Raw genomic sequence first — 13,762 nt, forward strand, 5'->3', positions numbered from 1 at the left:
TGGTGTTCTGGAATTCCTGGGCTAACTGTATTCCCTCACTTCCACAGGGCTGTTTCTATATTTCTACCGGTAGCTAAGAAAGGCTGTGGTCTTTGAAATGTGGCTGCTTGACACCACGGAGACACACACACGACGGAAAGACCGTGAGGCCCAGCCTGTGAGGGGTGGAGCTGACTGACGGGCAGCCACCAGCACCTCGTGGGATGGGCAGCGACTCCAGGGAAGTGCGGTCACCCTCCAGGTCCTACGGACTCCAATCGCGCCTTCTCTGCGGGTCCTGAGGGACACGGGCAGGCAGTGAGAGCTACTATATAGGGTGCCTCCCGTTCTTCACTACTTTAACCCTTGCAGCAGCCAAGGATGAGATGAGGTGTTAGTTACTCCATTTGACAGATGAGACCAGGGCGCAGCAGGTGCCTGCCAGACGCCAAGTGGCTTAAAAGTACTGGACACCAGTGTCAGGGCTGCAGCTACCCACATTTCTGCGGGGGACAGCCACTCTGGAAGCCACCCAAGGGCAGGACTGGAGACAGAAGTATGGAGTCCCCCAGGGGAGACGGATGGCAAGGGGGGGAAGGGTTCTGAGGGTCAGGTCACATCCTCTAGGACTTATGGATTTCTAGAACTTCTCCCACCCCCTTCTGGCCTTCAGGGAACAGATGGAAAGCCATGATGGGGGGCTGCTCTTTGGGGGATGCCATGAGCACCAGGAAACCAGGAGAGAAATAGCAAGGTCAGGGAAGAAGCCCAGGCCCACCTATCGGGACACACAGACCACACAAGTCCCCAGGGTCTGGAAGAGGAGGGAGGAGCTGGTGCTCACAGAGGAAGTACGGATCCTCACTGTAAAGATGGGAAAACACAGCTGAGACACTCAGGGGTTTGCGCACAGTTCTTCCACCAGAGGGCACAGGGCCGACAGGGGAGGCTGGGGAGCTGTGCCCACCCTCCAGGGTCCTAGAGGCAGCAACTAGGTTGAGGGTGGGGCCCTTCGAACTGGGCAGAGAGATGTGGGAAGGCTGGGATGGAACTAAGTCCCTTTATGGCCAGGAGCTGGGCCCTCTGTCCACCTGCCCAGGCGCTGCTCCAAGCACACAGGCAGATACTGAGGTCCATCCTGGAGGCAGCTTGGACTTGCTTCTGATGGGCCCTTTAACACTGGAGAGAAGACGTGACGACCACGGGGCCCCGGGGGATTCATACCCACGTGAAGACACCCAACAGCATGGCCAGGGGAAAGGGAATAGAAACTTCAGTTATCACTTCATCAGATAAAGCAATGGAACAGTGAAGTGCCTCCCTAACCAGTCACGGTAAATAGACCTAGTGCACAACCACACACCGTCTTAAGCACTCACGGATCCACACCGAGGGGGTCGGTCTTAAGTCAGTCACTGAATTTTATCCTATCAAATACACATGAAATTTAAGCATCATTCCCCCACACCATACTGAAAGTCCCTTCACTGAACAGCCTTTTTAACTTCCCAACTTATGGTAACCTTTCTCAGAGAAAAACTAAAAGAGAAATGACATAAAAAGTTAATAGGCTTCTATTCACAATAGCAATGAAGACCTACCTGGAAATAGAAGAATGCTTGACCAAACCAATAATGCATTACAGTGATCTCAGCTGCATCATGCCTCAGGGGCTTCCAGACGAATTTAGTCATTATAGTCTGAATCAAGAGGCTAAATACTAAAACTGGAAGATTATGTGGTCTAAAAAGCAAAGCAGCCAGAAGAACCAATCCACTATATATCTCCCATAGACCCACAGTCTTGATTGTGAAGTCTGCAGCAATGACTTGAGATTTAAGCAAGTCTTTGGTGCCCGTGAACAGAATGCCCAGGACAAAGACATGAACAAAACGAGCTTCAATAAGACCCCTAAAAAAAAAAAAAAAAAAAAAAAAGCAAAAGAGTTTGATTCATTAGCACCAGCTCGAAAGACTCAAAACATATTTTTCCATGAAAACCAAGAGTCCACTTAGCTGACTAAAGAAGCCATAGTGCCCGCCCGCTTGGGTGACACCGTGGAAGTGGGGGTGTCTGCTTCTGCATCCCAGCCTGCAGGACTCCCCTTGCTCAGAGGCTGGCAGGCCTGTCCTCTCTCTGTGCACATCTCTGATGGAACGGACTCATGGGAATTCTGGGGAGTCCCATTCATCTGGCCCAAGGATGGCCTGGCACAAGGCCAGAGCCATCACTTGTAGGGTCCCAGGAAAACTGCCCACCGGCTTCACACGGTTAATTTGAAAGACCCCTGCAACGGGATAAGGTCAAGCTCTAGCAGAAACTTCCGTTAAGTTCATAATGCTAAGATACAACTGGATGTGCTCACAACCATGAGTACTTGCGTATGCACACGCATGCACACGTACACAACGGTGCAGAGAACACTGTGGGGCCTGCAGAAGGGCAGGGCCAGGTTCATCTGGGCTCTGCCACTTACTAGCTCTGTTGCTGGGGGAAGTTACTTAAGGCTTCTGACGCTCACTTCATTATTCCTAAAATGAAGAGAAGCAGTACCTACACCTCACAAGCTCTCCTGGGAGTTAACCAAAGAACAGAGGTAAAGTGTTTGGCACATAATAAATGTTAAGGATTATTGAGAATTATTTTAGCACTTCACTTACAATTATTTGTAAAGGATATAATTTATGACACCATACCAAAAAATTTCATCTAATGAAACACATATATCCCTAAAACATATTTTAAATAAATTCTATACATCAAGTATTTTATAAATACTAGAAAAGCTGACCACTTAAAGTAATGCTAAATAAACAAAATTTTAAGTGAAATCATTATCATAATAACGTTACGTGTTTTGAAAAACTGAATGTTCCTATCTCAGATTTTCCTCGGAAGGTTTGTGCACCTAAAAAAAATTCCTTTTTAAAACCACAGTTAGTTGAATTTGACCAGTCCAAGCACTGTCTGCTGTGTGCCTCTAGTGTGTAGACGCCAGCCACAGGGCCATGCGGCAGCCAAAGAGCTAGGGTTAGGTGCAACCCCACGGCCAAGGTGTGCTAAGCAGAGAGCTGATGACAGACCCAGTAGGGTTAGAGAAGGAGAAATCAGCCAAGGTCCGAGTCATCAGAGGGGGTAGAATGCATTCTGGGTGGTGAATACGAAAGAGAACACCAGTGGGTGCCTTCAAGGGGTTCATCTCCTTGCCCCAAACCATTCAATGCTATCTAGGACAATGTCCACCTGACCTTCCACTCCAGCAAGCCTGGGCCTCACAGCGGAGAAGGGGCAGGAGCTAAATGTAAGGGAGTATTTTAGAATATCTATGGACAGCAGCAGACTGAATGGAGAGAAGCAGCTGTTAGGGAAATCTAGAACCCGCACGGTTCGAGACCTGGAGTAGATCTCTTAGTGAGAGGGATCTAGAGTCAGGATAGATGGGGGTGGGGAATGGAGGCATTTTACAGGCAGAACACCAAGCAGTGAAGGGTGGTGAAAGGGTGCATTGAACTGTGCTCTGAACACCAAGAAGGTGCATGCTGTAGTGTCCATGAAAGGTAAGTGATCCAAGTCTTGAGATGAGTGAGGAGGAAATTAGGTGCACCGATCTGAGAGGAAGCGAGGAATGTATTCACGTATCACGCTTTGAGATTTAGACAGCCCTGTGGACATCCTCAAGTGTGACATCTAGCCTTGACATCTGCCCAGAGTCTCAGACTCCAAAGCGAACAGCCTTTGAGATGTCTCTACACCATCCTCCCCCTACCTGACCTCCCTGCCTCGGGTGAAGGCCTACCACCCTGCCGTCACCTCAGCCAGGCTCTGGGTATCACTTCAACTGCCCGTACTGTTGGCAGGTCCTATTTTCAGGTGGGCCTCATGCCTCCTGGCCACTCACACAGCCTGGCCACAGCCCTCAGCTTACACCCTGACCTTTTCTGAGAAGATAACATTTGCTTTCCTTTCTCTGATTAGAAAAGCAATAAAAAAATGAAGATGCATGGAAAGGAAGATCACGAGCCACCTGTGAGTCTGTGTCCTAAATCTAATCACAACCAATTACATATTTGAGTCTTTCATACAAACATGAAAAAATACGCATCTACTTCATCAACTGGGGCCATATGATAGTTTTATAGCCTCCTGGTCCACATCTTCTCATCGTCTATGAAAACACAATACCCAGCACAGAGCTTTAACATCACTCAGAGGTTCATCCCACTACTGTCGGCCAATTATCTTGATTTGTACTCTGTGTACCTGTAAATAATTTTTCAGAGAGCGTGCCTGTGTCCTGGTTCCAGGCCTCATCTCTGGTTCTGTTCTTGAGATAAATTTCATAAGAGGGTGCCCAGGTCACAGGGTTGGATACACTCAAAGTTCTTACCACGTTTTACAACCTCCAGAACAGCCTCTGCTCACCCCACCCCACATTGCCTTTAAAAAAAGAAAAGCTGCCAGTTTTTGACACATAAAATGTGGCATTTATGCCTCAGTCAGCACGGGGGGGCCCCTCCCCACCCCAGGAATTCACCGTCAAATTACGGGAAAGTTGACTTTTCTGGTGTGCTTTGTTTCCCAACTGATAGGAAGCGACCCCTCTTTGTGATTCCTGTTACTACTTCTTGACCGAGCAAAACTGAATCCTTTCCGTTTCTTATTTTTAGAGAACCCTTTACTGTAAAAAATAAACCTCAGTGACCTTACTCCGTTATCTGTCTTTCTCCTGCCAAAGGAAAGAGACTAAAAGAATCAGTTTATTGAGGCATTCCTTGTCCAGGCTCTAGTAACTGCTGAGATCACGATTCACAGAAACCGATTCCAAAGTTCTAAAGACCGCGTGGCACGTTTCAGTGTATAAAACATTAAATAGATTTGCCAGTACGCTTACTTGGAAATGTCTTTGCTGTCTCGTTGCCATGGGAACAGGACATTTCCAATGGCTGCCCGGTAGCAGTAGACACCCAGGAGGCCAAGTGCCATGGCTACTTTTGACGTCAGGGAGCACCTCCTCTGCACCAGCGCAAAAATCATGATGAGTGAGAGGGCGGCCAGAACGGAGAGCTCAGCTTTATGATCAGAACTGAAATGAAACGGAAAATCCCCAAATCGCTAGTAAGTATAGCGATCGATGTTACGGATCTACACCGAGTGGCTTTCTAGGAACTGTATTAAAAATAGCTGGTTTTTCTGAAAAGCAAAAAAGAAAAGAAAATCGTTGTGCTTTAAATTCAAAGGTTCTTAAAATGCGACAAATGAGTTAACCTGGGCTCTCATTTCTCATTCACAAATGGTCCCTGCCACCAGGTCTGCACTGGCCAGCGCAGTGACCTGTATAGAACACTATCCACTGGCTCCCCTGGCAACTCCATGTTCCCCCAACCACCGGTGAAGAGATTCTGGGCAAACTGTGTATTTGCCAGCATACGTCCTGCTCACGGGAGACCAGCACGTCCTGGCGCAATCCTCTCTCATTCCCTCATTAACACAGATTGACTCACTTGAGAGTGTCTGCTCGTTCCCAGGCGAGGAGACTTTGCAGTCAGGCTCGGGGCACAAAGCCGTCATGGCAAAGCTGCGCCCCTGTCTCCGTCCGGCCCCCGCCCACCATCCTGTCACCTCAGTGAGTGCTGCGCTGGAAGGCAGGATTCTTTTGTTTCATTCATCACAGCATACACTCACGAAGGCCAGACACTCAATAGTTGTTAAGTGGATGAGTGACTAACCCTGCCAAGGTAAACACACAGCAGTGGAAAAACTACTTGGAAAAGACTCAGAGGAAAGATATGGCCAGCGTCAGGACATGGGCCCAGGGATGGCGGGAGGTGATGGGTGTCGTGCTGGGGCCTGGCCCTGCCCTGGTGCTTGGTCTGGGAGGTGGTCACCTGGGTGTCCATTCGCTGTCGCTCTTTAAACTAGATGTTTTATGCACTCTCCTGGATTATTCATTGTAACAACTGAAAAATAGCAATAAAGAAGGTAAGTTCAGATGCCTCTCAAGAAGCCCTCCTCTGAAGGAGAAATGGGGCCACGTTGCAGCTTCTTCACGAACTGACAGGACTAATTCAGCAGCACGGGGAAAGCTGTGATGCAGGAAGGGGCACCCTCTGAGGGGAAGAGGTCGGGCCTGATGTGCCGGAGGAGGGTCCAGACTGAGGAGTGGGCACAGTGGCCCCTGGAGAGGGGGGCGGGGCATCAGGGGTGGGATCAGCACATTCTCCTGCAGTGCCTCAACTCTCCAGAAAGGTAAGTGAGGCTTCTGGGCTGTCCCAGAGCTGCCCCAACCTCACATGCTCAGGCAGAGGTCTCGAGTTGCTTCTGCTTCCTCACCTGAGGTGGGACAGGCCAGCGATCTCTCTCCAGGCCTGCTACAAAAACAAAACGAGCAGGCACGTGGCAGGACCCGGAAGAAGCTGCCTGTGGTTCCTGTGGTTGCCAGAGGTTTGCCAACAGAGTTAGCACTTGGGAGAAATTTCCCACAAGAATTATTTGACCAGAGGGATGATTTTTATAGCCTGTGATGGATCTTTACAGGTATCTTGGAGCCATGGCAGTGTGCGGTCAGGGGTCCTCTGCTGCTCGCCGGGACTGCGTTCTATCACTTCCTTTTGTGTGTCTGCTGTGAGTAAAATCACACCTCGTTGTTTGACCCTACGCTCCCCGATCACTAGGACGGTGGGCATGTCCCTCGTCTTTCTGTTGGCATTCCCTCCTTTAGGAATGTGTCTGTCACTGTCCTGAGCCCCCTTCCTGCTGGCGACTTTCATACAAGTCCTTCACAGCGACAGGAAATAAATTTTTATTCTGTTCTCTTCCTTCTCCTTTAGTTTTCTAACTCTTCACTGACAGGCAATTAGAATATATAATACAGCCAGTATTTTCTGTCCCAGTTTCCTCTCTCTACTGTGATCCTCCCCATCCACTACACTTTCGACTAGGTTGTCCAGCCATCAGCCTCAGGGTGGGGAGAGAGGGGAGGAAGGACGGAGGGAGAATGGCCCTGTCCCAGACCTGCCTTGTCGGCGAGGAGGCAGCAAGTAACAAAACTATATCCTCGCTGCAGTCGTCATTTTAAAACTCAAAGGTTTTCAAATATAAAGTTATGGTGACTCAGCAATAAAAAAACCCCAAACATGTTAGGGTAGCCTCAAATAAATCCATCTTTCAATATTAATTCCTGGCTTACAGTCTATTTTTCCATTTCTTCAGTTCTCAAATACCACTTCCGTCCTGAGTATAAAAAACAGGCCTGAATTTGGAAAAAGAACACTCTGTGGCCAGTCAGCCGTGCAAGGTCCGGCCTAAGGCTACAGCTCATACTCTCTCTCACCTGGTGAGCCAGTGCCCCAGGTCAGGCCGGTGGGCCCACTGCACACCCGTCTGGTTTAGTGACCGCAGCAGCCGGCAGCAGGTAAGTATCACCCAGGGGCTTGCCATCGCCATCCACTTCTCCCAGCCTCTGAGCGTGTTAAGGGAAGTGGGGCTCTTAGATGCTCTGTGGGGCTCTAGCTCGTCATGGCCGATGCTCCCGTCCTGTAACGCTGGTGCAGTGTTGACAAACCCCCGCTCCCCGTGCGAGCATCGCCGGGGCTCACAGTCGTCACCCAGAAAGCAGTTTCTGTAGATTTCGTGACACAGAGCCAGACACAGGGTGTTAACGAGGAAGTACCAGGTCTGGTGCTCTTCCTCGATGAAGCTGCTTGCGCCCAGACTCAGCACATGGCCCGTGGTCCCCAACAAGATAACAACATCCAACTCTGACCATCGTGAGTTTGGATGGGCTGGATTCTGTAAAAGGAAAATGCATTCCGTGAGGGAAACACACGAAAATTACACAAATCCCACCCCAGGCACTTAAAGTTCTTGCTCACAGAGCATAACCTGCTGTGACAGGCACTTGCGGCTCCTCACGCCCCCACGCACCCCCTGCTCTGCTCCGGAGGGACTGTCACCCTGGACTGCAAGTCCTAAGCTGAGTGACAAAGAGAACAAAGATACTTAGCCGCACACCGTCTGGGCAGTGCTGCAGCTCCGAGAGCTCCCCTGCTGGCTCCTGGACCCAGCCCTCTTTGTACCCTCATCCTCTCCCTCAGGGCCCAGGCCTCCAGGGGTCACGGGCAGCTCCTGCTGCTTGATACCAAAGAACCCCCAGGATATATGCAGCCAAACCAGACATTTAATTTCTCCATGAATTTTCCAGAAATCCAGAAAGCTTTCATTAAAATGGTCAATTCCCTCGAAACAACAAAGTTGGCGTCACGGCACCAACCCTTCCATATGCCGAACGCGTTGAAGATTAAAGATCAGGACTCCGTGACTGTCATTTGACAACTTCTTAATGTTTCCTCTATGGGTCGTGCACAGCTTGTATAAGACAGAAAGAGAGATACCAGGAACCCTAATTTAGGGCCTAGAGAACGAACGAAATGGCTTGAGGGAACGCTATGTTCTAATGGGGGAACAGAAGCGTGCTATGAACGACAACACGTCAGCTCCTCAGACACAGGCACACGGGGAAGGGCCTCTGATCGTTCTGGGGGCCTGGAGTGACTTCCCTGGGTCCCTTAGGCTCCGGGCACCATGGACCAACCGTGGCTGCCCACCTCTGCTTCACCACACTGCTACCGTGATCACGAATATAGGTGTCAGAGGCCAAAGACCCTAAGAAATCTACAGGAAAACATCAGTCTTGAAAAGAAAACTGCACTTTACGAGGCAGGATGGACTCCTGAGGAGGGCAGGGTGAGGACAGGGTCCCAGCCTCCTGCTGACCTTTCTGGAAGGTCTAATGAGTTGACTCCTTCCTCTCTGAAATGTTCTTCCCTTGGCTGAGCTCAAACACTTTCTGAGAGATGTCTGATTCACACTGCACCACCAGTCAACTGCCCATTTGTCTGTGACCAGCAGCCCATGTTTAGAGTCACAGGAACCCTGTGTTTACAATGAAGAAATGAGGCCTGTGACCTGGCAACACAGGTCTGAGGGTCTGAAGTCAGGATGCTCAGACGTTGGCCCTCCTGAAGTGTGGGCTCCTCAACTCTGCCTGGTTACACACCAAGGGGTTTAACCAGTGTCTGATGAATGAAAGATCAGCTGAGATAAGAGAAAAAGGCCGATCCAGGAAGACAGCGTCCCGTGCGCGGGAGCCAGCCTTACCTTGCTCAGGAGCCTTCCGCTGGCAAACATCTTGGCAAGAGCAGACACAACCGCACAGAGCAGTGCGGAGATCAACACCATCACTCCACCTGCCATCAGCCATGAGAGGCCACAGAAATAGCAGGAACTCTCAGCTGAGGTGCACACAATGACGTGAAGAGCAGAAAGAACCAGAAACATCAAATAAAACAGCAGAGAAAACACAGGCGACCACAGAGGAACTTCCAATTCAGCCTTGCTGCTCAGTGCTTGCGGGATGCTGAGCAGGAGCAGGGTTAGAACCTGGCGGAGAAAAACAGCAGCAGTGTCCATGACTGATGGGCTCGGAGAGAACCGCTCAGAAAAAGCCTGCCTCCTGACCTTGTGCCAGCTGCTCAAACGTTGGGAACCGAAGAAGAAAGCCCAATAAGCACGGTTTGTAAAGAGCTGCCAAGAACACACGCATACTCGACGCCTGGCAGTACTCTGGGCACGAGGGCACGCCACGAGGAAGTTCAACGAGTAAAGAAACTGGTATTCTTCCACATTTAGGAAAAAAAGGGTTTTATACACTTGAAACTACAAAATTCTGGCTGAGTTATCAAATCAGTTTAACAGCCGAGCCGTGACTCCACACGAGCAGCCGTACCTCCAGAACCATGACGGTCCCCACCAGCATCGAGTAGATGTCGTACTGAGCCACCTGTCTGCTCAGGGATAGGCTCAGAGTCCTCAGGGCATCCAAGTACTGCCTGCGAACCTTGGTTCCCAGGTTGAACAGGACTTCCGAGGTATTTTCCTCCAAGTACAGTCTGATCCAGTTCCCATGCAGCCTCTCTGCCATTTTAAACTGCTCAAACCCAGGCTCTACCAAGAAGAGGACAAGGTTACATTACAAATCACAGACAAGAGGATGCATCTGTCATTTCAGAGTATTCCTTTATTCACACGCATATAGTGCGAGCATAAATTCTGAGACCTAATGGAGGTGAATTATTCCTTGGGGGGTGGCCAGCAACGCCTTCAGTGAAACTAACAGCTGATGATGCTCACGAATCCTCGGACATCCTGCCAGCCCGCTACAGCCCTAGGCACAAAGCAGCACCCAATAGGGACAGAAGCATGTGCCCCCCTGTCTCTACCTTTTACACCTGGTTTTGCCTCCTCCTCTTCCTCCCCCTTCTCTCCCGATCTCTCTCCACCCTTTTCTTCTTCTTTAATGTGCAATATAAAAACAACCCAGAAATGCGTTACATTATTAGGTCCTCGGTGTTAAAAATCTTTCCAGTGCTCACACACTGTGAGGACCCATCTCTGACCTGTTTCCCTCTTTGCAAGTCCTCTCTGGAAAGGGACAGCAGTCCTGACCCCTCCTGCCACGATGCCGGGCTAGATGATCCTCCCCAACGCCAAGCTAGGCCGGCAGAACAGCTGCTGGGTGAAGCCCAGCCCCCACTGCTGCTGGCTCCCCCTCTGGGATGGCAGCAGCAGGCAGCTCAGCGTCAGGAAGTTGCCTTGCTCCCTTCTGGAGTTGGACCAGACCTACCGGTGACTCAACTCATCTGCAAAAGCAAGAACTTCCTTTCTGAGACTCCGTGGTATTTAACGTGCTCCTCCGACCTCCAGCAGAGCCATTCTAAGGTGGTCTAAACCATGCCTTTCAGGATTAGGGTTAAGGCTGCTATATGACCCTGAGCACAGCCCCGCCGCTGCTGCAGGCACCAGGTGACCAAGTGCTGATGGCAGGCATGACCCTAACCCTCAGATAGGGATGACTGCCATGCCCACTGCAGAGGGGAGGCACTCGGACACCAGCCCACAGGCTGGCAGGTGTGACGGCTGGGATCTAAACTCAATTAGTCTGGGTCCAGGATGGAAACCTTAATTGTTATACCCCCCCTCCCCCGCACCTTGAAGTCACAGAGATGTGGGGGCACCGGTGTCTATACCCAGAATCACAGAGGCATGGGGCATGGGGCTATGCCTGCCTGGGGCTATGATCCAGCTGAGTTCTCACACGTGCATGGAAGTGCACATTGTGAAAAATGCTACGGAGGAAAGCGGGGGAACATGGGAGACTTTTGGTAACACTGAGGAAACTGAATGAAATCTGGGGTTGAGGGTGGGGAACAGTAAGGCCTGATATTGAAGCTGAAGTGGAAGGTGGCCCAGGAATCCACCAGGTGATCAGTGGGGAAAAGCATCCATTCTATGAGAGTAGCACATGCACAGGTCTTGAGACGAGAAAAGCCTGGCCCACTGGAGTGAAAGGGGAGCGACGGGCAAGCTGTATCAGATTGGGCTGGATGTTAGGGAAGGCCTTGAAATCAATTCTGGCGTCAGACACATACCCAGTTTTGTCTCAGGAAACACTGCTGACGTAGACAAAGGGCATCCCAGGGGCATAAGGCCCCAAGAATGCTCTCCCATTCCAGGGACTGGCCTAAGTCCATCTCACGGGCCTGCTTCCCGCCACGCCCACTGCAGTGCCTAATTCTCTCTACTTGCTACTCCTGAAATAAGCAAACAACCAGCGCTGTGGTTTTGTTTGGGGTTCTGCTGGTTGTTAGTGTAGGAAAAAGGACACACATTATCAATAACAAATTTGCAAAAGCTACCAAACAAGTTATTTTTGAAAACAAAGTAACCACTGTCTCTAGTCGGGACTGAAATGTGCACCAGAGCCGTCTCACTTTCACCCAGATTTTCACACAGTTGCTCACTGGGGGCCTCTTCACTGACAGGGGCTGGCTCTCCAGCCATTCAGGACACCTGGCTCCCCACTAGTCCCTGCAGGGCTTGTCGTCCACCAGTAGCTCAAGGCCAGTCTACGTCTCAGCGCAAACTCATCAGCATCACCATACTTCCTAGTACTCCACTATCTCAAGTAGGAAAAGCTGCCAACATCACATTGAATGTCACCTCAAACTAGGAGTTGACTTCCTCTAAGTTCCCAAACCAGCCCCAGTCCCAGCACCAAACACGCTGTCCTTAATATACCTTGATGGTCAGATAAATCATACGAAAAGATGGTCGTGGGGTGATCTGAATCATTCCCACCAGAGTATCAATACCCCTTAGTTTTTCCCAGCTTAAAACTAGAAGCAATATACCCTGTGTCGTCCTCCACCCACCTCAGACAACAGCCATTTCCACGCCCCAGGTCCTTCCCTGTCCCCACTCCAGCCTGGTTTTCTCCCAGTTCTCCATACGCACTGCTCCTGACAAACCCACCGACAACCTCACCTGCCAGATGAATGGTCCAGTCTCAGTTCCTCACTTTAGCTTACCTTAAGTAGCGCTCAACATAGCTGCTCACTCCTCCCTTCCTGAGTTTCTTAATTTACGTGACTTCCTCAACCCCAACCCCCTCACCTGGCAAGCACCCTGCTTTGCAAACTTGCTCCTCCCACACTCTTCCCCGTTTCAGTAACGGTCACTCCATTCTTCCACTGTTCTAATGAAAACCCCAAGCTGTTCCTTATGCCTCTGGTTCAACTGCACCTTATATCCAGCGCATCACCAAATCCTGCTTGCACTACCTTCAAAATATATCCAGGATACAGCCATTTGTTCTGGACTGCACTGCCACTGCCTGGGCCCTCACACCACCTCTCACTGAGGCACCTCTCACTGAGGAGAGCCTTCGGACTCTCCTACCACACAAGGCAGAGCCTTCCACCTGGGCACCTGAGAGAGCCTTTGAGAGCCTTTGACAATGCAGCTTGAAGATTTCAGACTCTGCACGAACGGCTGCATGGGCTCCCCATCTAGCTCATCAAGAGCTTCTCCAGGGCCTAGAAGGCCTTCCTATCCCTCTGACCTCATCTCCTTCTGCCTTGCCCCAGTTCGCCCTGCTCCAGCCACTCCGTCCCCCTGGTCCTCCCTTGAAGGTGCAGGCAGGTCCCCACTGCAGAACCCTGCATCTGCCACACGTTCTCTCCCGGTGTCAAAGGCCAGGCCTGCCCCGACAGCCCTCATCCACCTGCATTCTCCATCCCTTCCCCCATACAGCCTTTTCCTAAGGCACTCCTCACCATCCTACTGCTACTTCTCCTCTGGAAGGTAAGCTCCATGAGGGCAGAGCCCTTGTGACTCCAGTGCTTGTAATAGCCCCCAGCCAAACAGGAACTTAGTGAAAAAATTCCATATTTGTTGAATGAAAGAACTTGATACAGATAACTGTATCTGTGGGTGTTGCTAATGGTGTTCATCAGGGTTCTAATAAAACAGAAGCACAAAGACTGATGACCTACACACAACGGAGGAAACACCAGGTGTAGTGGAAACGTTGTCTATTAACTGAGTTACCTTTTTTGTATGATGGCACGTTCTCTTGCAACAATTTGCTGAGCTGCACTGCATTTAAATGTAAAAACCTCAACTGTTCTCTCACTGGTCTCCCTTCTATGGAGGGGAACAGGAGACTACCAACGCTGTTCTCTGGAATCGGCAGACCAAGGCCTATTGCTAAGGTTGCAGCCAAGTCAGTCTGTTGAACATGCTTTGGATGTCTAATGTCACCTAGAGAAAAGAAAACGGTTTGAGTGATGGGCTCTCAGATGTGTGAGATAGTAGTCATTCCCTAGAACTTTTTTTTTTTTTATTTTAGAGAGAGTGAGCACATGCAGTCTTGTGTGCATCGGAG

General features: G+C 50.3%; 1 protein-coding gene across 6 annotated transcripts in view; it reads right to left on the bottom strand.

Moving 5' to 3' along the window:
- Positions 1 to 13,762, bottom strand: part of PIGG (phosphatidylinositol glycan anchor biosynthesis class G (EMM blood group)) — a 44,326-nt gene that overhangs the window by 8,152 nt on the left and 22,412 nt on the right. For 4 of the 6 annotated variants that reach the window (XM_086705700.1, XM_025921436.2, XM_086705702.1 and 1 more), the window contains 6 exons: positions 13,426 to 13,638; positions 9,764 to 9,981; positions 9,136 to 9,417; positions 7,310 to 7,767; positions 4,871 to 5,062; positions 1,581 to 1,890 (listed from right to left, as the gene is read on the bottom strand). In XM_086705700.1, coding sequence (XP_086561826.1) covers positions 1,581 to 1,890; positions 4,871 to 5,062; positions 7,310 to 7,767; positions 9,136 to 9,417; positions 9,764 to 9,981; positions 13,426 to 13,638 — 1,673 coding nt within the window. Of the gene's footprint in view, positions 1 to 1,580; positions 1,891 to 4,870; positions 5,063 to 7,309; positions 7,768 to 9,135; positions 9,418 to 9,763; positions 9,982 to 10,433; positions 10,653 to 13,425; positions 13,639 to 13,762 lie in introns of those variants that run through there. The other 2 variants (XM_086705705.1, XM_086705701.1) reach the window with 2 other exon arrangements.

This window comes from Puma concolor, chromosome B1 (assembly GCF_028749965.1).
Source record: "Puma concolor isolate L17-30 chromosome B1, mPumCon1.1.hap2, whole genome shotgun sequence".
In the NCBI taxonomy this organism is placed as follows: domain Eukaryota; kingdom Metazoa; phylum Chordata; class Mammalia; order Carnivora; family Felidae; genus Puma; species Puma concolor.